The 27944-nt window shown below is 36.1% G+C and overlaps 3 protein-coding genes across 17 annotated transcripts; 1 reads left to right on the top strand and 2 right to left on the bottom strand.

Moving 5' to 3' along the window:
* Positions 1–173: 173 nt before the first annotated feature.
* On the bottom strand, positions 174–4281 carry LOC130747366 (calcium-dependent protein kinase 24-like). Its single transcript, XM_057600291.1, has 8 exons — positions 3526–4281; positions 2686–2809; positions 2433–2576; positions 2169–2321; positions 1689–1804; positions 1440–1607; positions 892–1125; positions 174–759 (listed from the first exon to the last, which is right to left on the bottom strand). Exons 1-8 carry the CDS (start codon positions 4078–4080, stop codon positions 613–615), a joined length of 1641 nt encoding a protein of 546 aa, XP_057456274.1. The 5' UTR covers positions 4081–4281; the 3' UTR covers positions 174–612.
* Positions 4282–9828: 5547 nt separating this feature from the next.
* On the bottom strand, positions 9829–17464 carry LOC130747361 (probable E3 ubiquitin-protein ligase ARI7). Its single transcript, XM_057600275.1, has 15 exons — positions 17029–17464; positions 16693–16817; positions 16249–16354; positions 16040–16130; positions 15705–15877; positions 15218–15322; positions 15036–15124; positions 14475–14582; positions 14119–14209; positions 13905–13994; positions 11604–11651; positions 11253–11324; positions 10915–11014; positions 10695–10824; positions 9829–10571 (listed from the first exon to the last, which is right to left on the bottom strand). Exons 1-15 carry the CDS (start codon positions 17194–17196, stop codon positions 10298–10300), a joined length of 1770 nt encoding a protein of 589 aa, XP_057456258.1. The 5' UTR covers positions 17197–17464; the 3' UTR covers positions 9829–10297.
* An 8071-nt stretch (positions 17465–25535) lies between these two features.
* LOC130747359 (uncharacterized) lies at positions 25536–27621 on the top strand. Of its 15 annotated transcripts, none has more exons than XR_009022376.1 (4): positions 25554–25952; positions 26138–26215; positions 26565–26713; positions 27255–27613. XR_009022376.1 is itself a non-coding variant. In XM_057600268.1 (2 exons), exons 1-2 carry the CDS (start codon positions 25823–25825, stop codon positions 27428–27430), a joined length of 306 nt encoding a protein of 101 aa, XP_057456251.1. In that variant the 5' UTR covers positions 25576–25822; the 3' UTR covers positions 27431–27610. The 15 variants fall into 15 exon arrangements, 1 of the variants encoding a protein (XP_057456251.1); XR_009022377.1 differs by having other exon boundaries at positions 25555–25952; positions 26154–26215; XR_009022371.1 differs by having other exon boundaries at positions 25558–26015.
* The last annotated feature ends 323 nt before the right edge of the window (positions 27622–27944 follow it).

Below are 27944 nucleotides of genomic sequence, written 5' to 3'. Positions count from 1 at the left end.
AGTATATAGGATAGGATTTAAGTTATCATACAAAAATATGGAGTTCTTTTTCCCCTTTTATGTGTGGACCAAAGATATGCTCCGACCGATAATCGAGACTAATTCCCTTGAATTTGATATATTTAATTTGAGTACTTAATTTCTAATGTATAAATTTAATTTAAATGTAAATCTTCACAAATAGCTGTCTTTATTTTGTCAACAAATAATAGTATGTTCTAAGGCTAACAAATGGAAGAAAAATCTGTACATAACCCATTAACCAAAATGTCACTAGTTTTCTCCATTATTCTCCTTAAAACATCCCATTTTTAAGACCAACTTCAATGTCAATGTCAATCACATGATTATCAATTAGTCGATGAAATCCAATAAATAAATAAATAAATCAATTGAAGTTAACAGAGATCGCCACATGAATTGACAAGAGCCCCTCACTTTCTCCAGATGAGGCCTGTTTTCCATTTCCACTCAAGAGTGACCAAACTAACCACAGCTCAAAATATTAACAGCATGCAGTTAACTGCACACTGCTTTGCATCACATCATATGAGTTTTTGACCAATTTGAGGAGGCGTGAACTGAGAACCTGGCCAAACCTCTTCATGAAATTTAGTTAGCTGCTCCTACAGAGTTGTCTTTGAACATCCTGAAACTTAATGCATTTAACATTGCTCTTGAATACTGCCGTGAAGCCATTTTCCAATCTCCTCCTGTCTTCATCATTGCCTTAAACTCCTCAAAACTGATTCGTCCATCCTTTAACAAAACAAACCAAAATCTAAATGTGAGAACTGAAGATATAGACCGCGTTTGGAAAAGGTTATAAGTTCATCATAAGTGTTTACTGCATTTTAGGTGCGAGGTATTATGGAGGAGAGATTTTCTTACCTTATCCAAGTCCACATCGTTTAGAATGTCCTTGACCACGTGATCGTCACAGGCTTCCGCGCCATCATCTGATAAGGCTTCTTTCAACTCCTCAAACTCAACATATCCACTTTGATTCTTGTCAAAGTAACTGAATGCTTCAGAAAGATGCTCATCACTTCCTATCTTTCTCAGGTGAACACTCATTATGATGAACTCTTCACAATTGAGGGTGCCATTTCCATCAACATCTGCCTGTTATCAACCAAGTTCAAAGAATTTGTTAAACTCTCAATTTTGAAAGAGTTTTTAATTTTTTCTGGAGAATGAAGGAAATAACTAATAAGCCATATCAATTTTCTTTTCACCTACAGAGTTATATTTGGCTTCTTATTATATTGCAGGGGAATTACTATTCCTACCGCGGGTTTCTCTCCCTGCACCTGTCACATACTCACATGGTTCCGGTGCAGGGAGAAAAAAGAGCGGAACGAAGAGTCCCTTTTATTGCAATCAAACACTGTTCTGTTGCATTCCTTTCTAGCAACTGTTTATTGTAAAGAACTTACAGCATCCATTAACATCTGGACATCAGGATCAGGAAGAGAGTGTCCAAGCATTGAAAGGCCATCTTGAAGCTCTTCAAAGGTTAAGCTTCCATTTTTGTCCTTGTCCATCAGATCAAACATTTGCTTAAACCCATCAACTTGTTCATCCGGCAATATATCAGCCACCACCTAAAAGAGAAAACCAATTTAGGAGTGAACATTACCTTGAAAGTAGCATAGCAACCCCTATAGAGAGATGCTGAAACTTACTCTGAGAACTTTCTTTTTGAATCTGTTCATCAAGGAGAATTGCTTGATCCTCATTCTCACTTGGTCCCCAAGAGAAATATTTCGTCCATGCTCCCTATGTTGTATCCAGGAATGTTCTTTGCACAAAAGAAAAGAATTATTAGCACAGGTTTTCCGCGCAATCAAAATTTAACTTATCAATCTTCAACACAGATTGTCAGGGGCAACTTGTATGCTTAAGTGTGTATTTGGATCTGTCAAAATTGATTCTGAATAAAATTGATTGTGGTAGAAGTGAGTGGAAAATTAAGTGACTTATGTTTGCTTACACTCATGGAAAAATGACATTTTAGGGCAATATTGCGAAGTACAGTTGTAGATTTCACAATTGATTGATTTTAGGACTAAAATCAATACTCTAAGATGACTCTCAACCACCTATGTTGTCATTCAAAAGTGATTTTAATCTGCGAGAATTGGTTCTGAGGCTAGAGCACTTACCTAGTACTTCTTGAACTGTAATCCGGGTATAAGGACTTGGATCAAGCATACGCTTTACTAGGTCCTTTGCTTCATCTGAAACTTTGGGCCAAGGATCTCTTGTGAAATCTACTTTACCCTGGATTATTGCCTGTGCAATCCCTTCTTCAGTTTCTGCACTTGTTATAATCCCATTATTAGAAGGAACCCCATGAAACTAAGTTCCTGAAAAGGGACTTGAATTTTCAAGTTTTCTTCACATAGATTAAGCAAAAGGGTATTTACCTGCCCAAAAGGGTGGAACTCCACAAAGTAAAATATAAAGAATTACGCCTGTGCTCCATATATCAACTTCTTGTCCATAGTTACGTCTTAAGACCTCAGGAGCCATGTAATAGGGACTTCCAACAATTTCACTGAATCTTTCACCTGTCACCACCACATTTCAAAGTTTGTGATTTCTTTTTATCTTATTTCACTCTTAAAATCCCACACAACACAACAATACTAGTACTGCAGTAGAATTATAATTTTTTACCAGGCTTATAGAATGTGGAAAGGCCAAAATCAATAGCCTTTAATTGTGAAGTCTCACTTCCATCTGCAAATAAGAAGTTTTCTGGTTTTAAGTCCCTATGTATTACACCATGTTCATGGCACACCTGCAAAGTGTATAAAAAACTAGTTTAAACAAATGAGCAATATTTCTTGCACACTAAGCCATATGAGTGAAAGATGAATAGGAGTTTGGATTTGCATGCACGAACAGAAGTTTTGACAAGTATTTCATATATACTTCTGTAGCATCTCATTTTCTCTAGTTAGAAGCATTATAATATAAAATTCAGTGTATCTCCATCAACTAAAACTTTTAGGATAATTGGTTCATTTATTATAGCCTCTATGACTACTTGTGTGTCTTCCCCAACAAAATATTCCTCTATTAAGTAATGTCAAATAAAGCATATAAAACATATGAACAAACACAACACCATCCTTCAAAACCATTTCTAACAATTTCCAAGCTAACATAATCAAAACAATTAGGTTGAAGATTAAATAATCAACATATAATGGCAATTACTTTCTTTTTTATCTCATTTTCATTCATTTCCTCTTTCTACATATCTTTCCCTATCAAGTATCCATACTTCTCTATTTTGAGGGTATGCAACCACAACTAACGGGTGTTGGAGTCTTTGCATCAGCATCGCGGCCACAATTGCAGCCGCATCAACCCGCTTTTGTTTGGAATTTCTTGACACAATGGCAAACGAGACCGCAACCACAATTTAAAACCTGCTATTTTCTATTCTCATCTCTCTCTAAATGTGGAGGTGGAAGGGATGTGAACAAAAAAAATTCCTTAAACAATTACCTTGCAAACATCAAGTATGGTCTTGGTAACATTAGCAGCAGCACGTTCTGTATAATGCCCTTTAGCAACGATCCTATCAAAAAGCTCACCACCTTCACAGAGCTCCATGACAAGGTACACAGCCTCTCTGTCCTCAAACGCCTCCCTGAATGCCACAATGTTAGGGTGCTTTGGCAAGTGCCTCATGATCTGCACCTCCCTCTTCACATCCTGTACGTCAATCTCCGTTCTCAGCTTCGTCTTTGATATCTTCTTGCATGCCAACGCCTCCCCTGTTTTCACGTCCACGCACCGGTGCGTCACGCCAAATTCCCCTCTCCCTAGCTCCTTCCCAAGCTCATACTTGTCAAATATACTCCCGGGGCTCGGGTTTGTCACAACGGTCACCGCACGCGCCGTCACACTCGACCTACGCGCCGTCGGGGTCCCCGGTTCATGTTGCTCTGTTTTTCCCCTGTTTTGATGGTGCTCTGTTTTCGCCCTGTTTTGATGGTTCAGGTCCTTGGACCTCTTGCGAATCCCTGTTTTACCCTGCGTTGATACACAGCTTCCCATGGAAGATGATGACCCTTCAATACAGAATTGTTTGTTTGCTATTGTTAATTGGATTATATAGTTGATTCATGCGTTGGTATATAATATAATCCAATAGTCTCCAATGTTTGTAGTTTTTACCCAATCTCCATGGGCAGATGAAAGAACAGGGGAAACAGGGGAGAATGGGAAGTCTAAATTGTGGAGACAGAGAGAATGAGGAGGAGAATAGATGCTATATTTGGTTATGGGAATTGGTATTGAGCTGGAACATTGATCATAACACATAGTTGGTCCCGCCATTTTCTTAGGACTTTGTTAAATCTTCCATTAATGTTGTTGTGTTTTTCTTTTTTCACACAACTAATTATGTGCCAATTTGATGTGGTGGTTAGGTAAAAAAACAAAAGACTTTTTTAAGACATGCATAAGATATTATCTCTAGGTTGTTTTGTGAGTTAAGGTTGTCAACTTGGGTTTTGGATATGCAAAATTCGTTCATTTAATGAGATATTCATTTACTAAAAATAGATGAGTGACCTAAAAGGAAGGGCAATAGTTTTTCAACTCTATAATATCCCTTGGTGGTGGTCTGGTGGACTTGAAGTTATGTTTTGGGGAAATAAAAAAGGAATTAATGAATGAAAAGGAAACAATGGATGGATCATGGAAGATTATTTGCCATGAAACTAACCAATGGAATGGTAGTAGGGAATTCATTAGGAGAAAAGTAAATATTTACCTTCTAAATATGTAATTATCTAGAAATTGAGTTATTTTATTAACTTTTCAAAATATGTAATTAATAGTTGTGATAGCTTACTTTACTTACTTTACTTTCTAAAGTAACTTTAGGAATCAAATTTTAAAATAACTTTCTCACTTGAAATCCGCGATGTCATATGGTTGGAAGGTATTTTACTCACACACCAAATCCATTCAGAGAAAGATAAGAATAGAAGAAAAAGAGATAAATGATATGATGAATGACATGCTATAAAAGGAGAGAGGTGATAAAAGAAAATGGGTGAAAATAATGTATAAGAGGAAATGAGTGTGAATGTATCAAACACTCTATATGGCTAGTGAGTCTTAGTATATGAAACTCTAATGCTTGGCTACACCTATAACATCATTATTGAATCTTTAGATACATGGAAGATTAAGTTTTTGGTATAAGCACATAATTCTTTACCGAGGCAATCACGTTCGATCTAGGTATGACATTATGAGGAGCAAAGCTCTCCCTACCAAGTATTTTTTAACGCAACTGCATTCAAAGATACTCGAACCCGAGACCTCTGTCGTCACATTTTGTTATCTTCATTCCAGTCTCACCAATTAAAATTTGACACATCATTTAAAACAGTATTTGTTACAATAACAAGTTAAGATGAGCGAGAAATGTTAAATTATGTGTGTTCACAATCTAGTGAAACGATGGCAGAGATTAAGTCAAAACCCCATCGGAAGTAGGAGTTCTTAGAGCCTAACCTTCATATTTGTTATTCAAGTGAACATGGACAATACAATAGGTTATCTCCGCTTTTGTAGAGGCGTCTAACCCACTTAGGGCAAACCTCAATAACGCTGGGATGCTCTGGAAATTAAAACAGCAAGCAAGCATTAATTTGTGAAAATGAAGAATGAAAGAATGGTAGAAAGCAAAGTTATATACCTTGAAGTAGATGAGCCTTGTGAGGAGGAAAATAGGCAAAGAAGCCATCAGGCTTATGATAAAGGTAAGCCCATTCTGCAGCCTCATGACTGCCAATGGTCGGGCTGACAAGTGAAGATGTAGTGAAGTTGATACGCGTCGTATTCAGGCATGGCTAGCAAGAACAAAACTGAATAAATAAATATAACGCTGAGAGAGAATCAAAGAAACCTACCTGGCCGGCGGGAAAGAAAGAGCCAACGATTGCCAGACATGGCTGACGGCGAATCAATGGAAGGAGGTTTTCTCTTTAGGGAGGCGAGCGAATCAATGTAACAATATACTTTGCATTCATTTTTTTTATATAATTAAACTGCATGCATTAGTATAAATCAATATTTGAAATCAATGTCCAATTAGTATAGTTTTTATGTGTTGTCAATATTAATGGGATATTACAATTATTATGTACGAAATTAAGTGAAACTTAATTGTAAATTTCAATGAAAATTAATAGTGAAATAATCAATTAACCACTTACAGAAAATTTAATACGATATTTATGGTAGTCTATTGTTACAAATCAGATATTACTAATTTTATTTGAAATGTGTTGATCATCAATCATAATTAATGGACAAAATCAATGTAAAAAAATTTAATCCACCATACCCCTTCGTATTTTAATTGATTGAATTATTATGGAAACATAAGTGTATCTTTTGATGGGAATATCCTACAATAGCCTTGAACGAGATCAACACAGTCAAACATATTTTCACTAAAATAATTACATTAATGATTTAATTTTATGTATAATTATGATGATCATTTAAAATTAATTGATTAGTTTTTTTTTTTAAATATTGAGTGTTAGGAACTTAAATAAGGAAATCTCATTAAATAAGGAAATAAGATTAAATGATAAAAATTAAAACTGTTTAGTTAATTAAGAACCTTTGATTTTTCTGGTGCTAAATAAAACTATTTTAATTCCTCATATTGTTGTTTTTATCTATGAGGAGTGTCCGAAGGCATTGCTTGCAGCTATATTACCCTTCACTAGTAAACTCTTCTCTGTATATAACTCGCAGGTTCATACATAGGTCCGTCAATCCCTTTCTTTCTTCCTCTCTTTTCCTCTTCCCTTTCTTTTTATGCAGTACTGCTTCAAGAGAAAGATCAAAGGCATCATCTCTTCTCTTGGGTTTTTTTTTTACTTGCCCCAGCTTTACTTTAACATGTATCTTGCCTACCTTTTTTTAGTTGTTAGTATTCATGTTCAATTGAGCTGCCTTTTGTGGGATTTTTTAATTCAAGAAAAATGATAAATAATCTGATATGTTCATGTTTATCATTATTTCTCAATTTCAAGCTTATGTTCTAGCAATTGAAGATAGGAGCATCGTGAAATTTCACATTTTCTGCGAGAAACATTAATGAGGTGTGGTGGAATGAATTCTATTCTATTTTGTTTCATTACATTCCATCATTTTTAACAAATTAAAACAACGTAAACATAATATGATTGATTTCTCATTCGATTTCCCTAAAATCTATCACACTAGTGTATCTCCATGATAATTTGAGTCTTGTGATTTGCCTAGATGGAAAAAATAAGAGAAACTAAAGTGATACAAAGGAAAGAGGAAGGAAATTAAGATGACTGTTACGCTTTATATGAAAGAAAGAGAAAGGAACTGAAAACAGAGATACATTTTTAGATTGTTTGGTATAAGAAAATATATAGAAGGGAAAGAAACGTGTGTTAGATAATTATTAGTTTACCATTTTATATATGAAACTTAATAAATAATTTATATTTAACTTCTTAAAATGTATTTTAAATTACTTATTTTCAAAATGAATTTATAAAATATTATGATTTTAAAATATATGTTAACTTTCAAATAATTATTATAGTATAGTATACATATTATATTAAAATTATAGGCTTAAAAGCATTTGTTGCCCCTGATGTTTCATGATTGTGCAACTGACACCCCTCATTTATTTTTGTCAATGTTTGTACCCCCAATGTTATTGAAAAGTGTAACGAGTACCCCTCCGTCACTTTGACGTTAAAAATTAACGGAAGGGGCTGATGTGGCTTTTATTTTTATTTTTTTTTGGAGTTGCCACGTGGAAATAACTTTAAAATTTGAAAAAATAGGAGAAGGAGATTCGAACCCAGGCTCTGTAAGTGGCAAAACCGCACTTTACCAATTAAGCTACATAGAGAATTGATTTATTTAGTAACACAATTTTATTAATATCATTAACCCTCCTTCCCCCTCTCTCCTTCTCTTCATCTTTCACCCCCAATTTCTGGTAAAACTCCCTTTGAGTGGTTACCGATTGGGTTTCTAGGAAAGGGGTGGGGTGGGGTGGGTTGCGGTGGTGGTTGGAGGTGAGTGGGTTTCTGGTTTTTGGGGTGGGGGTGGGGTGGGATGCGGTGGTGGCCGATTGGGTGATGGCGGCGGAGTAAAGCGGCGCGACGGTGAGGCTGGGGATTGGGTTTCCAATATGGGGGCGGGGGTCGATTTGCGGTTGTGGGTTGCAGTAGGGATGAAGTGAGGTTGGGTGTGGTGGGTTTGGGGTTCGGGTGAGTTATGGTTTGCTGGTGTGGGTGGTTCTGGGTTGCGGCGGGGATGAGGTGAGGCTGGGTGTGGGTTCGATGGTATTGGGGTGTGTTCTGGATGAAGATGAGATGAATATATGAAAAGTCTGTTTGAGAAGGTTTGATTTTGCAGAAAAATGGGATCTCTGGGTTTGTTTTTGAGTTCGATTTCTGGATTTTGTTTCCAGATCTGAGAAGAGAAGCACAAATTGATGGAGCTTTGGAGGATCACTTCAAGAGAAGGTTGTGCCCTGGTTCTTCACTGTATCCGCTTGGGTATTCTGGTTCAAAATCAATCCCTTTTGAGTTTTGTAATTTGGCTTCACTCAGGTTAAATTACTGGCTGGTACCATTGTTACTATTTTTCATATGCAATAAACATCGCTGCTTTCAAATTCCACATTCTGAATCTGCAACCAGCAACCCTTTCTTCTCTGCAGTTTGAATCTCCGCACAGGTACCTCGCATTTCAACTCTCATTCTCTTGAACAAAGATCAAATCACGCTTCAACTTGTTGCAATTCTCTGATGGTTTCTGTTTTCAATTCGTTCGAATCAATCATGCTTTCGATTTTGATATTTTACACTCAGAGTTAGAGATAAACTTGCAATGTTAAGTTCTTTCAGAATTCACATTCAACTAGTTAGCTAATCAGAGTTTTTTTGTATTTGCTTTCTTGTTTCGGTTTGATTCGTAGGAAAATGGAGAGACTCAAAAAGATGAAGGGAATGAAATAGTGGGAAGTATTTTGGGTTTATGTTTATTACATTTTGATGAATAAACATGATATAAATAAATCTTTGTTCATAATATTACTAATTGTTTGTGTAGCTTAACTGGTAAAGTGTGTTTTGCCACTTTCATGTCTTGGGTTCGAATCTCCCCCACCCCTTTTTAAGTTTCTGATTTTTATTTAATGACGTGTCATTTGAGGAAATAAAAAGAAAAGCCACGTCAGCCCCTCCGTTAGTTTTTTAACGTCAATTTGACGGAGAGGCATTCGCTATACTTTCTCAGAACATTGAGGGTACAAACGTTGACAAAATTAGAAGAAGGGTGTCATTTGCACGCCCCTAAAACATCAGGGGCACAAAATTATAAGAAAGATGACTAACGGTTAAGAGCCCCTGCATTCTTCAGTATGGACTATGGAGGAGAGGGGCAGATGTATTTGTGGGCCTCACCTTTCCTTCCTCTTTTATCCAAAAATGGCAACATTGTTTTTTCACCCATAATCACTTCTTTTATTTTCCTTCCTTGATAGCGCGAGTAGTAAATGACTAGAAACAAACACAAGAGGCTGATTCATATGAGATAAAGTGGAAGGAAAGTAAATAATTAAAGGAAACAACAACATACATATTCTCAAGTAAAAATGAAATGTATAATTAATTAAGCATTTGGATAATTGTTATTCTTGAAATACATACACACCTATATAACTGAAAACACACATGAGTGCATGTTAAACCAGCAAAACAAGAGGTGCTATAATATGAAATGATATGGTATGGCCTTTATCTCATTTACTTCAAGATTTCTTAAAAAGTAACCGAACCCTGAGCTTATAGTTTACAGTTACACACGACCATCCCTATGTATCTCAGAAAAGCTACCATCAACTGAAAGAAATAAGGTTACAAACAAGCATATTTGTGTTCATCTACAGCATCTGTTGTGTTATGATATATCCAGTTACAAAAGCCTGTAACAGAAACCCCATATTTAAACATTAAGACACAACACTATATACATCAAATTGGGTTGTATTGAATAGTAAGAGTGCAAGGAGGGAAACCTTATTTCTATGCTTACACCTTTCATCCTGTTCACAAACTTACAGCCTCATTAAGTGGAGCCAGTGTATAAACAAGACAGTAGGAGGGATAACTCCAGCTTGTGCTGCAGTGGACCTTAGGCCGGCAGGAAGCAAGGGTTTTGAAAAGGAGAACCCAAATTTTCACCAACGCGGTTGATTGCAAATCTGGCATGCAGTGGAAGATTTGACATTTGCAAAGGTACAAACCTCGCAACTCCAATGACTATCATCAGTCGTTCTGCTGGACATGCTGCTGGTTCGAAAAGTTCCCTTTCCTCTTCCGGCTTTCCCCTTGCTGCTCCCTGCCGCATTTCTTGAGCTCGTTGCCTTGCTGAACGCAGCTCCATCACTGTCCACATCAGATAGACCATTCTCTAATGCCCTCACTAAATTCTCAAAGTAGTTTTTAGTCACACTGCCAAAACAAGCATATCAGGATATCAATTTAAAACCAAACTCCAATTCGAACCACAAAAAAAAGAGAGAATAAAAACAAGAGTATAAGGAAAATGCTTAACAAATCAGGAGCAACGTGTACCTAGTCAAGCCAGCTAGCTTTGTACGAAAGTCATTGAATTCTCTAGATGGGCCATCATCAGCACTGAGGAATGGCTGTAGTTCTTTTTCAGCACATTGATGAAGCCTCTCCAGACCAGATTCTGCTTCACCTGAAAAAAATTAAGCCGAGTATTATTTATGGGGAACCACCTAAAGCACAACAACACATTTCTGATTAAACTCAAGTTAAGAAATAGAACCTTGCAAATACTCAAAGAACTGTTTTTTGGCACGCTCTTCTTCATGTAAATAATACCCATATGCATATGTCCATTTCAGCACTCGTCTACACTCGACTATCTGAAAAAGTGAAACATTGATGGCCACGTGATTGAAATTCCATACAGTTATAATAACAAAGACCATCATAAAGATTACCAACACTAAAAAAAACTATAATGAAATGACCAGCTTCAGTTCAATGAATAGCAGCAGCATTAGGGGAGGGGAACTGGTCTACCCAAAAATGTAACTTGTTAAAGCTTCATAACTCATTATGAAGCAAACTGAACAAAACCATTAAAAAAAACTCATTTACCTGCAGCCAGGCCTCAGTTATGAACTTAAGCTGTGACTCAGGTTGGCACTGTGTGTCACTAAGCTTCTCAATCTGGTCCCAAAACAGGGGGGAGAGAAAAGAGATGAGGATTAGCAAGCAATTATATGATCCCTAGGAACATATACAAAAGACTATACCACAAAAAACTAATATTTTCTAATAATTTACAAGGAAAAATATTGTACTATTTTAGAAGCGGATAATCCAGAACATTGCAAAATACATGCTTGAAAAAAAAAATTGCAATTACAATATATATTTTTCAAGCATGTATTTTGCAATATGTATTTTGCATTAAAATAGTACATGATAAGTGTACGTGTAGCTTACATGAACAGTATGCATCTGCTGTAGATCTGAAAGAGCTTTTTGCCTTGACTGCAAGACCAGAAAAAGTATGTGTACATCAATAAAGAATACAATCACATAAGAAATATTCTTAAAAAAAGATTCTCAAGATGATTAGGTAGATGCTGGCCTAAATGCATATACCTGGATAAATAATAGTAAAACATAACACATTTTAAAATCGGCAATCAAGAACAACTAACCAACGTCCATCATGAAAGAAATCACTAAAACTTAGCCAGTCAGCCTTCCAAGGGGTGGGCATTTTTAAAATAAGGAAAATAATAAATATATCAAAATACTCATCACTCAGGCATTCAACATTGTCAATTGACTGTGTTTTAAGATCGCAGCCAGTTGAATGAAATGGAAGGATTCCTTCCTTTCACATTCTTCTATTGAAATCTGTGTTAGTCTGCTGATTTTGCTTTGGAAACTGGAAAAACGTAAAAATGGGGATCTTCCAAACATACTCAAAGCTGTTAGGTGAAAACACATAAATGGTTCTTTCATATTGCATCTATCACACCCCCTAATGCAAGAACACTTAAGTTTGAAGCATAGGGAGTGAACAAACACACCTATGTAGCGTAGAAATTCAACATCCAGTTAATGAAACGGAAGGATTCCTTCCTTCCACATCCTTCTATTGAAATCTGTGTTAGTCCACTGATTTTGCTTTGGAAACTGGAAAAACGTAAAACTGGGGGTCTTCCAAACATATTCTAAGCTGTTAGGTGAAAATACATAAATGGTTCTTTTATATTGCATCTCTAATCTATCACACCCCCTAATGCAATACCATTCTACGTTTGAATCAAAGGGAGTGAACAAACACACCTATGTAGTGCTGAAATTCAACTTTGTTTTTTAGAAGAATGAGAGTAACAAGAATCCAGCTCTAGGCCTCTTAGTGATGCAGAATAGATATAGAATCATTTCTATAATTTTTAATTTATAAATTTGATGATAATTAAGTTATTTAGGACATTCAACATTGACACCTTTCCTTAATTTTAGAGATTCTATCTTTGATGAAATTCCTAGTTTAAGGAAATTAAAATTTTATTGAGATCATGTATCTAATTAGATTTTATCAAGAATTTTAGTTAATTTAGGATTTTACTATCTTTTCAAATACCCTTAAGGCACCTTAAGCAGTTTAGGCTTCAGATGATTAATGATAGAACTTTGCATCAATGTTGTCAGGATCGGGATCCTACTCAGAATCAAGGTGAAGGATGTAGATCGGATCATAAGATCCTACTACATATGCAAAAGCATACTATGTAAAATATACACATCGAAAATCACATAGATAAGGAAAATAACTCAAGATTCATGTCATTATAGTAAACTTAAACTCAAAATTCATAATGCAAGTGCCTACACTGCAGAACTAAGACCATGACCAAAAGCCATTTTCTCCAAACCAAACAGAACCAGAAAGGCAGAAACAGAGGGAACAGAACACAACATAGAAACAGAGAGAGAGGTCAGAGAACGAAGACCAAAAACTCGTGCACCGGAGAAACGAGGCTCAGACCAACACGTGGCAGTCAGTTGCTGGGATCATGAGCCAGTGCGTGGATGTCGACGGTGGAAGGAAGCAACAGTCCAGGTCGACTTAGGGTCTGGTCGCTGCAGAGACGAGAAAGGCTTATGTAAAAAATGGGTCATCTTTTGGGCCGAAACTTGGAAGCCCGCATCGCAAACCCTATTCTGAGAATAAGATTGAATTGAGATCCTACGATCCTATCCCCAAAGGACCATGATCCACACGCTTCTGTGATCCCAGCCACGATCCAGATTGCAAACCCTAAGAGAGATCGCACGATCCCACGATGACAAACTGTTCTGCATCTAAATGAGTATATCAGGTTTATCAAGGGACTGCCCACCCAAGAGGCCAAGAACAGTGCTCTAGGGTTTTATCAAAAGAACACCTCAGCCAGAAGGAGCAAGAGCACTCTCGGAATACCCATTCTACATCACTTGGTCAAAGGGTTCCTGATAGAGCAACTATACTAAAAACTTGACCTGTTACGAAATATTACTAAATGGTTTTCTTTTGATTTACATCTCTAACAATAATGAACAAATAGGGCTGAAGCTTATGATTGAAAACACCATGCAATGAAATAAATAATAATATAGTTATAACTAGTCATTTAGCTGTCCATATACAAACTATTGAAGAAAGAATTCAGAAATTGTAGAAGAAGACAGATTCCTAAATTCTAAGACATGAGTAGTGAACATTAAGTATAGAGTGGTGCATACAGTTTGGTTGCTGGCCCACCGCTCATAATAATGTGTGTATCTCTCCAATGAATTCTTTGCCATATCTCTTCTTCGTTCAGAATCATCATACTACATGTACCAAAATTTAGTTCATAAGCATATATAATTATCCGAATGCATGTGGACAGAACAGTGAGCTAATTGTAGCCCAAAACCTGAATCAACAGAAGCACAGTATTTTTATGTCCCTTACCACTCCCTCTTGCCTAGCTACTTCATAACGATTGCAAGCATAAAAACCACCAGTTCTTTCACCATGGTCTGACCATGCACCAAGGCATAGCCTACATAGGTAAAATGTATTAAATTCATATAAGGTCAATTTGTTTGAAAACATGGTAATACGTGTTAAGGTGCAACCCCCAAAAAAAATCGGAAACTGTTCAAATTACATGCCCAGGAAAGAAAAATAAGCCCAAAATTTGCATGATTAACATTCAACAAATGATAATGGGCAAACAAGACGAAAGATAAGATCTAATTGCAGCATCAAATTTAATTATGTTAAAAATTATGAGAGTGGACCCAGGGGTAAAGGAAATTGCATACCAGCAAAATTCATATTTACATGGAGGAGTGCATGTCATGTGCATGCATCCTTGATTTTTTTCAATCGGTCGCTTGCACTTGGGACATGGCTTTGAGTTAGCAAGTATCCTGAAAGTCATTAAATTAACAGTAAGCTCAGGTTCTCAAAACTCCACAATCCAATAAAGCCACAATTTATCCTTGACTGATTAGAGAAATGCAAGTCAACGAAGCAGCTCAATGATCCTAAAGGAGACCAAGAGAATGTAGAGTTCTAATACCCCATGGATTATGGATTGATCTGGTAAATTATAAACAAAGTCCAAACACTAAGCACATAAGTGTTCCATGTTTTATATCTTCCATTCCTACGAATGAAGTAATGACTCCCACGGTCCCACCCCTTTAGCCAACATGTAATTTGATTCAAAAATGAAAATCTGGATAACTCTTCTTTTCACGCCATACTCTCCATTTTCAGTGTCTACTTTAAGTACAAGATGACTCAATTCCTAAGAACACCACATTCCTTCAAGTACTAAAAGAAAACAGTATGTGCAAAATCCTTCCAGAAATCCGTACCAGTTCATGTTTTCGGACTCTGCACTGTTTTTCAAAATCCACTTTGCTACGGTGCCACAGTCCACTGGACGATGAGCCTCCTCGGTGCACTGCAGATCCAAAGACACATTAATCAGCAGAACAAACAGAAGAGTCTAAAATCCAGCACTATAATAAATAGAAGAAATCCATATGCAACTTACATTCCAACAAAAGCCATATGAACAGAGGCAAGAGACATCATAATTTCCGCTACCAGCATCAAAAGTAACTGCATATTCACATCCAGGAGCAGGACACCACTTTGACTAGACAAACAAAAGTTATTATGACAATCAACTAGTGAGACAAAGATATTATGAATGATCATTATCAAAAAAAAAAAAAATGAATGATCAGAAAAGTAGTGTAGGTTTTTAATCACATATATTATCCCACTTTACCAATATATCAAAAAAAAAATATGAATGATCAGAAAAGTAGTGTAGGTTTTTAATCACATATATTATCCCACTTTACCAATATAACAAAGAATTCATTCAATATTCAAAGAATCAGGAACACGTAATGAAAATAAATAATGGGCCACATATAGTTATAGTGACATGGATTTCAATTTGCAGTATAAAGAAAAGTAAAAATTCCCTTCACTATCATTATAAGTGTCATAATTCCATATCTAGTGCATACCTTCTTATTGTCTTCAATATAAGATCTACGAAGGTAACGGGCATACTTTTGTTTATCTTCATTGGATGCTAATAGATCAATCATATCTTGACCAACAGCCGCACTACAAGTGGGATCGGGACATCTCAGCATCAAACACCCAGGACCATCATTAATGGATGTGGTAATATATCCTAGCATATTGAAAAGGACAGAAGTAAGATTATAAGACAGAAAAAACAAACCAAAATGCATATTCTATCACCCAAGATTAAAAACAAAGGCAAAAATTCAGCTCAATGTCCAGATTATAACTAAGGTCACAGAAGAATAGAGTAATAGCAAAGAAAACACACCTTCCCAGCATGAGAAACAGTAGGGATGACCACAAGAAGCCACTTCAATCCTAGCACGAGGATAGTTTTCAAAACAGATGCCACATGTAAGCTGGCCACAGAAGAAACCAAGAACAAAAGAAAATGAAATACAAATATAACCCCAGCAGCTGGAGAAAATAAAAATCCAACTACATTATTGACTTAGAACCAGACCAACCATATCTCACCTCTCTAGCATTAGGATACTCTACAACTGGCTTCTCTAACAAGCCAACTGCTTTCCTAACTCCCTCTTCATCAGCAAACCAAGCATCATGCACTTTACTGACGCTCCTGCAACCCCAAATTCACCAATGTTATATCATACAAATGCCGCATAAAAAGAAATAACGCTTTAAAAGTTGAAGCACTGAACATGGCAAGCACAATCACTGTCATAAGATCCTACTACATATGCAAAAGTATACTTAGTAAAATATACACATAGAAAATCCCATAGATAAGGAAAATAACTCATGATTCATGTCATTATAGTAAACTTAAACTCAAAATTCATAATGGCAACCCAAAATTCACCAATGTTATATCATAAAAAAAGAATGTTTTAAAAGTTGAAACACTAAAGATGATGGCAAAATCACTGTCATACAGAGATACAAAAATGAATTTACCAGTTGTAGTGACGAAGTAGTATGCTTGCAGCAACTCTTGATATGGAAAGAACCCCTGCTACTCTATTGATATCCTCTTCCTGCCTTAGCTGAATATCTGATTCCTTCAAGATGGTAAAATTGTGCTGAAACCCAAACAATTATCCATAATTAGATAGCAATTGGTAGAAATTGCAGGACTCACATCCAATTCATGCAAAACCCAGAAGAAAAAAAAAACTATTTTTTCATCAAAATTCCTAAAATTAAAGGGGAAGAAATCGTGTAAACATTGAAAGCGAACCGCATTGAATGAAAAATTGATGGAATCGGAAAAGGGGGAAAAAGAAATGAAACCTCAGGGCAACGAGACTCAATCCTATCGGAATCGTCGAAGTAATCATCGGCGTCGTCATCGTAGTCGCTGTAGTAGTCCAAGGGAGCTTCCTCCGCGTCGCCACTGTAGAAATCGTCGTCGAAAGACTCAACGTCGTTGGCATCGTGCATATCATCCTCGGAGTCCATGGAAATTGGAAGAAGAAAGAAGAAGGAACCCTAATTTGATAGGCGATGGAAGATGATGAAGAGAGAGAAAATCTAGGTCACTGAAATTGGGAATCAGAATAACAATTAGAAGAAGAAAGAAGAAGAAGAATATGTGTTGTTGGTTGAAGGTTTCTTTCTGTTTTTGTTTTTTTCCCCTTGTTGTCCAAACAAGAGGTAATAAAAATAATGAAAAAGCTTGATGTTGAAGGTTATATATAGAGAGTGTGTGAGATTGAAGGAAGATTAATTATTAGTAAGCAGAAAATGGAAGGAAGGAAAATGAAAGGAAAGGAAAAAGGGAAGAGAGAGAGAGAGAGGTGGAGGAAGTGGGCAAAGAAGTAAGTAGTAGTACCAAACAAAGGTGAAGTGGGCTATGATGACATGAGTTGAGTAGTCAGCGACAAAAAGAAGAAACTGGACTCAAGTGCATTCTGGCCTGCCCATAAAAATCAATGTAAATTGCAAATACTATAAACATTAGACCTCTTATAAGCTTAATTCAATGTATCTAATCTAATCTATACTATAATATGATATATCACTATACTATAAAGCAAAGGTTATAAGAGGAAAATATTACGAGGTGTTACTCCCTCCTGCAATAGGCTTTTAAGAGCATCTTCATCGCTGGTTTAATTTCTTAAATCAGCTGGAGCAGTTAAGATTCGTTTTTTATTTTGATCTTTGGAGAAGGTTGAGTTGGAGAGCGAAAAGCTTTAAAAATAATGAGTAGTTTCTTGCACAAGAAACTTAAAAAACTTTGCTTTCGGAATCTTAGATTAAAATATTGTTATTTTCTCTCATATTCATCAACTAAATATATGTGATATTGTGGACCTAACTAAAAGTAAAATACTAATAAACTGTGGTTGGAGCAAAATATGCATCAATTTCTTATGAGTTACTTATGTCTAATGTAATACTTTGGACCAAATAATGTTTTTAGAAACTAAAATATTAAAGAACCATAGATGAAGATGCTCTAATGGATTCATCTTCTAAGTTACTAGATATAGAAACTTTTCAAATTAAATCGATTAACAATTATTAAGCATTCCCGTTTGTTTATACTTATTTCATGTATGTCACAATAATTATTATTTTCTTCCTCCATGTAGATGATGAGTTTGAAATTTAGGGTGTTAGTTTTATTAGGTAAAAGAACAGGCCTACAAGTATTTGTGAAAGGGCAAACATGTTGGTGGATCTGATGGTTGGTTAGCTCATAGCTCTGTGCTTTCATGACTTTTTTTTTTTTATTTCTATCTGATGTTATGCAAAAATATCGTTTGGAATTCAAATATCAAAGCTACAGCAGAGTGGTAATTTGCAAAAATTTCTTAGTGCAAGTTGATGCCATACCGGAGAGTGAAGCATATGCTATTTTCGGGTATGTGGACATGTGGATGAAAGAAATGGAAAATAGTAATGGCCTTAGAGGCCTTCTGACCCAGTAAAAAGTGTTAGAAAGTTTTAATTCAGCAAACACAAACACAAGGACATATCAGAGGTGAACATAAACCAGCAGACAACAGACAAGGTAGTAAGCAAACAATGCAATATAACAAACAAATAAGTCTATAATTAAAATAACAAGAGAATGAGTTCAGAGTAGTCTGGGTTGAAGCACGCAAGGCGCTGTCCTTAGAGAGAAAACGCCCCAACTGCACTGGGTAGATTAAGAACTTGATGCGCTCCTCTCCCAAGATACGTCAACCCGTTGAATCTGTCATGTGCAGCGAAAGATCCCTGAACTGATGAACAAACCGTGCTCTTTGAATATTGATTAATGGAAAAACCAGTGAAAATTAGGGGAAGAAGAAGGCAATTCGTGTTATGTATTTTTCTGGGTTGAGAAAGCTGTTTCAAGACTCCTTTTGTAAAGCTTTTGTGCCAACGTGCAGCCAGAGAAATAGGCAACGTGAGGAAAAAATAAAGAACGTGCAAAGGGAGTGGAGAAAGTTTCTATCAGCTATAAAAACTGAATTGAGAAACAAAATCCCTAAAAGTAGGATAAGGGTTTTGAAATAAAAATCATATCAGAAAGATAGCTTTTAAAAATAAAATATCACTAACATAAAATAGGATTTTAAATTACCTAGATATGAAATTTTCCAACAATCCCCCACATAATTTAAAATCCATAAATAGTTTTCAACATTCAAAGAGCACACGACATTGTATATTCAGCATGAGGAACCTTCCGGGTTTGAGCCCCACACCTAGTGCATATGTACCTCCGCTTGAGGAGATATGGAGACTTGATTGTCTTGAGCCATATCCACTAAAACCAAACTTTAGAACACAACACATACAATATAGTTGTTCAATCAAAGTTCTCATCAGTGGTTGCGCGTTACGGCCTTGCGCATGTATCTTGTTTCGTGAGTGTCAATTAGAGATTAGCCCAAAATCTCACAAAGGCGGCCCCACCTCCACACTCACTAGGTGAACCCTCAAAGGGTGATCCGTGACCATCACCCCTACAAACCATTGTCATTGGGTCCATTAAGAGGTAATTCCAACCGCAACCTTGAAATTGCCACAGTTTAAAATTCAAAGTACACCATGCCATAGGAATGGGACACGGAACAGCTCCGTCATATAAATATTTTGGTGTACCATAATCAGCAAACAACTTCGTTCTTACCCGTTGAACTCCTTTCATGGGATCACCATTAATTTGGAGACGGGTGTCCGTTGTTGCGACTAATTTATGGGCTTTAGTCCCATTCCCCTCGACGTTTCAAGTACTTGTTGATGTGTCAGGCCTTTTGTAAGCGGATCCGCAAGATTGTTTTTTGACCTGACAAAATCAAGAGAAATAACACCATGAGATATCAAATTTCTAATAGATTTATGTCTCACTCTAAGATGTCTTCTCTTTTCATTGAAATTTTTGCTATTAACCTTAGCTATAGCAGATTGGCTATCACAATGCATTGAAATTGGAGCTATAGGCTTATTTAACAAAGGCAAATCACATAACAGATTTTTTAGAAATTCAGCCTCATTAGTAGCAGTATCTAAACTAATAATTTCAGCTTCTATAGTAGAACGTGAAATAATAGTTTGCTTTGCAGATTTCCAAGATACTGCACCTCCAGCCAAAGTAAAAACATAACCACTTGTTGATTTAGTTTCATCAGAATTAGAAATCCAATTTGCATCACTAAATCCTTCTATAACACCGGGAAAACTAGTGTAATGAATGCCATAATCAATGGTTCCCTTGAGGTATTTAAAAACTCTTTCTAATGCAGTCCAATGAGATTCATCAGGATTATGAGTATATCTCCCTAATCGACCAACAACATATGCAATATCAGGTCTAGAGAAATTTGTCAAATGCAACAAAGAACCAATAATTTGAGCATATTTAAGTTGTGAAACACCTTCTTTTGTATTTTTCTTTAATTTTACAGCAGGGTCATAAGGTGTAGAAACAGGTTTGACATTAAAATAATCAAACTTCTTTAGCAGTTTTTCAACATAATGTGATTGTGTTAAAACAATGTCATCATCTTTCTTTATCAATTTAATGCCCAAAATAACATCTACAGGACCAAGGTCCTTCATATCAAAATTTCTAGACAAGAAAGATTTCACATCTTCAATAACATGCAAGTTGCTCCCAAAGATCAATATGTCATCCACATACAAGCACAAAATAACACATTCACCATCATCAAGTGTTTTCACATACACACATTTATCACTATTGTTAATTTGAAAACCATGTGAAAGAATAACTTGATCAAATTTTTCATGCCACTGTTTTGGAGCTTGTTTCAAGCCATATAAAGATTTAACAAGTTTGCAAACTTTATTCTCTTTTCCAGGTTCTTCAAAACCTTCAGGTTGATTCATATAAATCTCTTCTTTTAAATCACCATTCAAAAAGGCAGTTTTAACATCCATTTGATGAATCTTTAAATTAAAAACATAAGCAAGAGCAATTAAAACTCTAATGGTAGTGATCTTAGAAACAGGAGAATAAGTATCAAAGAAGTCAACACCCTCTACTTGGCTACACCCAAGAACAACTAGCCTAGCTTTATATTTCTCAATGGAACCATCTGTCCTTAGTTTTTTACGAAAGATCCACTTGCAACGAATACTCTTACAACCAGGGGGAAGATCAGTTAAGAACCAAGTTTTGTTAGCTCTTAGGGAGTTCATTTCATCATTTATAGCTTCCTTCCAAAAAGGAGCTTCCGGGGATCTAACAGCTTCACTATAATTTTTAGGATCATCCTCAAGTAAAAGTGTGCAAAAATCAGAACCAAAATCTGTAGCTTTTCTAGTCCTTTTACTTCTCCTAGGTTCATGTTCAACATCTATATTAGCATCATAACTGCAGGACAAACCAGAACTAGAGCACTCATCAACTGGTCTAGATAAGCTACTTTTCATTTGAAAAATATTTTCAAAGAACACAACATCACGTGATTCCATAATTGTGTTGTTAGAAATTTCAGAAATCTCAGAATTTATAACCAAAAATATATAAGTAGTACTATGCAAAGAATATCCAACAAAGACACAATCAATAGTTTTGGGTCCTATTTTCCTTTTCTTGATAATAGGAACGTTGACCTTTGCAAGACACCCCCACACTTTGAGATATTTCAGATTTGGTTTTCTATTTTTCCAGAGCTCATAAGGTGTCTTATCAGAATTTTTATAAGGAATTCTATTAAGTATATGACAAGCAGTATATAAAGCTTCACCCCACAAACTTTTAGGTAAACCTGAACTTATAAGCATAGAATTTACCATGTCAAGTAAAGTTCGATTTTTTCTTTCAGCTACATCATTAGATTGAGGAGCATAAGGAGGAGTAAATTCATGAACAATACCATGCATTTCAAAATATTCACTCATTTCAGTAGAAGCATATTCTCCACCTCTATCAGATCTAAGAACTTTAATTTTCCTTTCCAACTGATTTTCAACCTCTGCTTTATATGTTTTAAATCTGTCAAACAGCTCACTTTTATGATTAATTAAATACACATAGCAATATTTAGAAAAGTTATCTATAAAAGTGTTGAAATATCTTTTACCACCACGAGTTAAAACATCATTGCTATCACATATATCACTATGAATTAATTCAAGCAAGCTAGTTTCCTTTTCAACACATTTATTAAAAGGTTTTCTAGGTTGTTTCGCTTGAACACATATTTCACATTTTTGTTTTACATCAACAAACATCTTAGGAATAAGATCAAGTAGCATCATTCTTCTAACAGAATTCAAATTAACATGTCCAAGCCTACCATGCCAATAATTAGTGCACTCTACATTGGCGACAATCAAAGAAGAATTTCCAGAATTTTTATTAGATGAAAAAGGCATAACATTAAGCTTAAACAGACCATCACAAGTGTATCATTTACCAATAAAAACACCAAATCTAGAAATAACAGCTCTATTTGACTCAAGTACAAATTTGTAACCTTGTTTGACTAACAAGGAAACACTTATTAAATTCCTCCTAAAATCAGAAACATGATAAGTTTATCATGTTTCTAACAAGACTCTTTCCAGAAGAGAACTCTAAACTAATTTGGCCTTCTCCAACAACATGTGCTACACTCCCATTCCCCATGCTCACAGTTCGTGTACTTGATTCCTGGTATAAAGAAAAGAATTTTTTATCAGTACACACATGAACATTAGCTCCAGAGTCTAAAAACCAATCATTTGAGTTAAAAACAAAGTTTAACTCTGGGCCAGTGACATGGTACCTGTCAGATAGGGAATTGGAGGTAGCACCCATAGAGACAACATTGGCTTCAGGCTTATGGGTAGACATTGGTTGACGACGACGTTGAAAACAGTTCTTAGCAACATGATTCGCTCGTTCACATATAAAGCAAAAGGTCTCATTCCCTTGAATTTTAGCCATAGGCCTATTGTTGTTATTAGGAGCATTGTCCTTATTTTTAGAGAAAGCTGGTTTTTTGAAAGACTTATATTTGTTTGGCCCATGCCTATTAAAGGACTTTGAAAAGGATTTACTAGAGCCTTCAACCATATGGACTTTAGCTTGAAAATTCGAGGTTTGCAAATTCTTTTGAGAAAGACGATGTTTTTCCTCAATACGCAGACAGATAAGCAACTCATCAAAAGTAAAACCTTCAGGCTTATGTTTCAAACTTCTAGCAAAATCAGACCAAGAAGGAGGCAATTTTGAAATCATGAAGGTCACAAGCATGACATCAGGCAAAACAATTCCTTTCAGTTTCATGTCATAGACAATATTTTCAAACTCATGGATTTGATCTGACACAGACTTCTTATCAACCATATGAAACTCAATCATTTTTTCACAAGAATAACGACTTAAACCCTTCTCAGCTGAACCATATTTCTTTTCAAGGGCTTCCCATAACTCAACTGCAGTTTTAGTATGACAAAATATTTTATAAATATTATCAGACAATGCACTCAAAATACGACCATGACACAAGATATCTTTATCTGTTGCATCATCTTTAGCATCCTCTTTAGTACTAGCAGGGGTTTTAGTACCATCAATTTTGATGTTGTTTGTTTTCCAGTTTTAGAGCCAGAAATCACAGAGAACAGACTCAACTCAGTAAGCCAAAATTTCATTTGTTGTTGCCAATAATAGAAATTTTCACCACTGAATTTTTCAGGTTTGCTAGACATAGCCTTAAGCATTTCCATAGCAGACATTTTGAACATAACAAAACACGGAAGATGTAGACAGAATTAAATTTTTCTCTCTAAGAATGTTAGAAAGTTTTAATTCAGCAAACACAAGGACATATCAGAGGTGAACATAAACCAGCAGACAACAGACAAGGTAGTAAGCAAACAATGCAATATAACAAACAAATAAGTCTATAATTAAAATAACAAGAGAATGAGTTCAGAGTAGCCTAGGTTGAAGCACGCAAGGCGCTGTCCTTAGAGAGAAAACGCCCCAACTGCACTGGGTAGATTAAGAACTTGATGCGCTCCTCTCCCAAGATACGTCAACCCGTTGAATCTGTCGTGTGCAGCGAAAGATCCCTGAACTGATGAACAAACCGTGCTCTTTGAATATTGATTAATGGAAAAACCAGTGAAAATTAGGGGAAGAAGAAGGCAATTCGTGTTATGTATTTTTCTGGGTTGAGAAAGCTGTTTCAAGACTCCTTTTGTAAAGCTTTTGTGCCAACGTGCAGCCAGAGAAATAGGCAACGTGAGGAAAAAATAAAGAACGTGCAAAGGGAGTGGAGAAAGTTTCTATCAGCTATAAAAACTGAATTGAGAAACAAAATCCCTAAAAGTAGGATAAGGGTTTTGAAATAAAAATCATATCAGAAAGATAGCTTTTAAAAATAAAATATCACTAACATAAAATAGGATTTTAAATTACCTAGATATGAAATTTTCCAACAATAAAAAGATGCAATAAATGTTATAATGTTTTTTTTTTGACATTAATGTTATAATCTTAATACAATATAAATAATGTTAATACAATATAAATTTAACTATAAATATTATCATTATTTAAGTCAACATATCCGCGAGCCTCTGAGAAAATTATTGGTCTACCCTTCTCATCACAAACAACATTCTCTGCATGCTAAGAATTTCTATATATCTCCCTATTTAGCTCGTCAGAATCCGTACTTTCACCTTCATCAGGGAAGAGCCTTTTTTTGAAGTTCAACATAGAATACAAACCTTAGAGTATAGGCTGTATAGCAGCGGATAGGTTGTTCTAAAGGTTGGGAGTGAAAATAAATGATTGTAGAGATAAAGGAAGAGAAAACGACACATGCAATTTTTATAGGTTTTGACTCCGCTTTGGTTCACTCAACCTTGAGCTACATCTAGTACCCTTAACACGTAAGGGGTTTCTTCACTATCTTCTTCCATAAATAGGTTTTGACTCCGCCTCCCTAGGAGAGTAGCCTTTCCCTAGTTACTCCAAGCTACAATTTCGACACCGCTTCTTCAAACAAGTAGTCCTTGATTAGCCTCTCCAACCTAACTCCAAGAAAAAGGTGTAGACATAAACCTCTACTCTGTCATGGAAGGACCGAGTTCGAAGCACACAGATACAGATGGAGTTCAATGACAATCCCTAGAGTAAGAAAAAAGAGTTGACGGTACCTTGACTCTCTTTACTCTAATTAGATGATGTAAAAAAAAATAATGAGGTGGCAAGGTTTAATTAGAAAACTGAATGGCTTGGATATAAGCAACTGGACATAACTTTTGTCCTACATATATATGGTGCCCACTAGGGTGGGCAAGTATCAAAATGGTCCATCAATGGACCACTCATCTCAGCCGTTGATATATAATATTTTAAGGTGGTGGTCTAGATTTTTCACCTTGCACTTGCGAAACAGGTCAAGTTGGTGGCACTAATAGTTTTGTAAAAATTTGCTAAGGCACCCCTCTCTCTCATGTGACCCCACTTGTACTGTGACTTTCACTCGTCGCGCTCTCGCCGCCCTGAAGTCGCGGTGACCACGCCGCACCACTCTCACCCCTCTGACAACGCAGCCATCTTGATATTCTCCTTCTGGTCGCCTTCTTTGTCCGCAATCACTACTGACCCCTCCCGATGCTCGTTGAGGAGCTCCAACTTGGCAGCCCGGTCTGGGAGAAGCGGGTTCTCCTTTCTGGTTACTGCGCCGCCCTGAAGCGCCACGGCGATGAGGTGCTTGAAATCAACAACTTCAATGGCTATGGAGGTATTGTATGGAGAATCCTGGCTCTGTGCATACTAAAATTGCTGGTTTTGTCAATTTGCCTAGGTTTGTAAGGTTGTGATCCCTCAATTACTATTGTGTCAATTTGCTTCTAGCTCAGTATAAAGGTTGAATACTAAGGTCCCATTTTCCCCATCTTGCTTCTGTTTCTTTGTCACCTCTTGAAGCTGGATCCATGTTCAGGATCTAGGTGAAAGGAAGGAATTGGAGAAAACTGCCCTGCTAAGACAAGCCACTCCATCCAGGTATTTTCCTGGACTTGAAGTAAAGTAAAGTTAATGAAGGCAATTTAAGGCGCTTGCCAGTGTAGGTTGCAACTCACGGTGGATGTTAATTGTGAACTCCCTGTAACAAATGTCTGTAATAGATAATTGCATTCTAGGCTCGTTATATTCTAGGCTGTTTTTATGCTTACTGTATTAGGAATGACCATTGCCATTGTGTGCTGTAATAATGATAGCTAATCTTATTGAATGGTGTATTCTCACAGCAATTGTTTCATTATGACAAATGCTTTGAGTTTAGATAGTGGTTTATCGTATTGTGGGATCAAATGTACTTCATGAATTTTACAATTTTTCTGTTTTATAAAAGGTCAACCCTGTATTTATATTAAGCCCAGTAAAGGTCACTATGAATTGGGAAGTGGGAAGGCTGTAACAGCAGGGATGGATATCACATGTTCACTAGAAGTTCCAGAATTGGGAGCAAAAATAAAGGGAAAAGATAAGAGGAAGAGATAGGTAAGGCTTGAGCTAGGAGAAAAGGCTCAAGTTGGTTGGAGTATTCTGTTCAGTTGCAAAATCTTCATTGTTATCTTCTTGTTTCCATCTGCATTTTAGTTTTAACAGAGGGCTGCCTCTGCTTGTGAGGAATTTAGAATCCCTAGTTCCTACTTTCCATGCTAATTTTCAGTTTACATCATATTCTCACTCTTTTCTGAGCAAGGATCAAAACTAAATTGGAACCAACAGCAGTGTTATTATGATTGTTAAGCACCTGGCATCTTGGACTAGAACTCCCAACTTAGTCTCCTATTAACCTCATTTGAACCATGGATGAACAAACAAGCAATAAACCCCCATATGTGCTTCACGAGCAAATGAAAATAACTAATCAAACAATAAACTGATGTTTGTTTTATTGTTGTTGTGTATTTTCCTTTTTCCTTTACATGGTATTGGAGATAGCTGACTTTTCACATAAGATGTTTGTTGTCGTCTGCTTCCCATGAGGAGCTATTGAAATGTTTGTTGTCTTATGTTTCGTGTGACCAAACTTCAGGGAGAGATAGGATAACGAAATACACAAGAAAAGTATCCAGAGACTACAACTATTATACGCCTGTATCATCCAGACAAGAATCATGGAACTGGAAGACGTATTGCAGCTGTCTTAGGAGAGAATCAAAGCTATCTATAGTTTGTCTTGAAGCCACCAAGTGTGTACTGGAGGTGTAGGTCCCAACAGAGCTGAAGTTTCAATATCGAACTTGCAAAGCTAATGCACGAGGATTATGTAGAATATGAATTATGTACTTATTGATTACACACTATTGAACTTTAATGTTGTACAATGATGTAACAATAGTTCTGATTGCAATAAAATGAGACTTTTAAGTCTAATTCTTTGTTTACTTTGTTTTTGTGAATAAAATGGGGTTTTTGTATTCAAATTCTGGTTCCTTCTCCAGTGGTTGTTTTATAGTTTCAAATTAGATCACTGCTTATGAAGTCTATTTGAATTGTAGCTTGCATTGTTACTGTCATTGAATGAACCACTGCTCCCAAATGTGGGTTGTGTTCAAAGCATATGGTAGTCGACCCAAAACAACAAAAACCAAACCTGGGAGCTATCAATTACAATAAAATGATATTCAGAGTTTAATCCATTGAGTGTATTTCTTTTTCAATATATTGGAGCATAGTCATATACCAAGAGTACAACTACTGAAATTCAACAATACATAACTGT

This window comes from Lotus japonicus, chromosome 3, assembly GCF_012489685.1.
Source record: "Lotus japonicus ecotype B-129 chromosome 3, LjGifu_v1.2".
Taxonomy (NCBI): Eukaryota; Viridiplantae; Streptophyta; class Magnoliopsida; order Fabales; family Fabaceae; genus Lotus; species Lotus japonicus.
Note: the sequence above shows the minus strand (reverse complement) of the source record. Positions and strands in the feature narration are given on the sequence as shown.

Coding starts and splice junctions, on each gene's coding strand:
- LOC130747359 (XM_057600268.1), top strand. CDS start 25,823: ATGCTCGTTGAGGAGCTCCAACTTGGCAGCCCGGTCTGGGAGAAGCGG. Junction 25,953..27,254: donor CAACTTCAATGGCTATGGAG/GTATTGTATGGA, acceptor ACCAAACTTCAG/GGAGAGATAGGATAACGAAA.
- LOC130747366 (XM_057600291.1), bottom strand. CDS start 4,080: ATGGGAAGCTGTGTATCAACGCAGGGTAAAACAGGGATTCGCAAGAGG. Junction 1,805..2,168: donor TACAGTTCAAGAAGTACTAG/GTAAGTGCTCTA, acceptor TTTTGTGCAAAG/AACATTCCTGGATACAACAT. Junction 1,126..1,439: donor TCCAGATGTTAATGGATGCT/GTAAGTTCTTTA, acceptor GGTTGATAACAG/GCAGATGTTGATGGAAATGG.
- LOC130747361 (XM_057600275.1), bottom strand. CDS start 17,196: ATGGACTCCGAGGATGATATGCACGATGCCAACGACGTTGAGTCTTTC. Junction 15,878..16,039: donor CTGTTTCTCATGCTGGGAAG/GTGTGTTTTCTT, acceptor TCAATATGCTAG/GATATATTACCACATCCATT. Junction 15,125..15,217: donor CATATGGCTTTTGTTGGAAT/GTAAGTTGCATA, acceptor TTGGATCTGCAG/TGCACCGAGGAGGCTCATCG.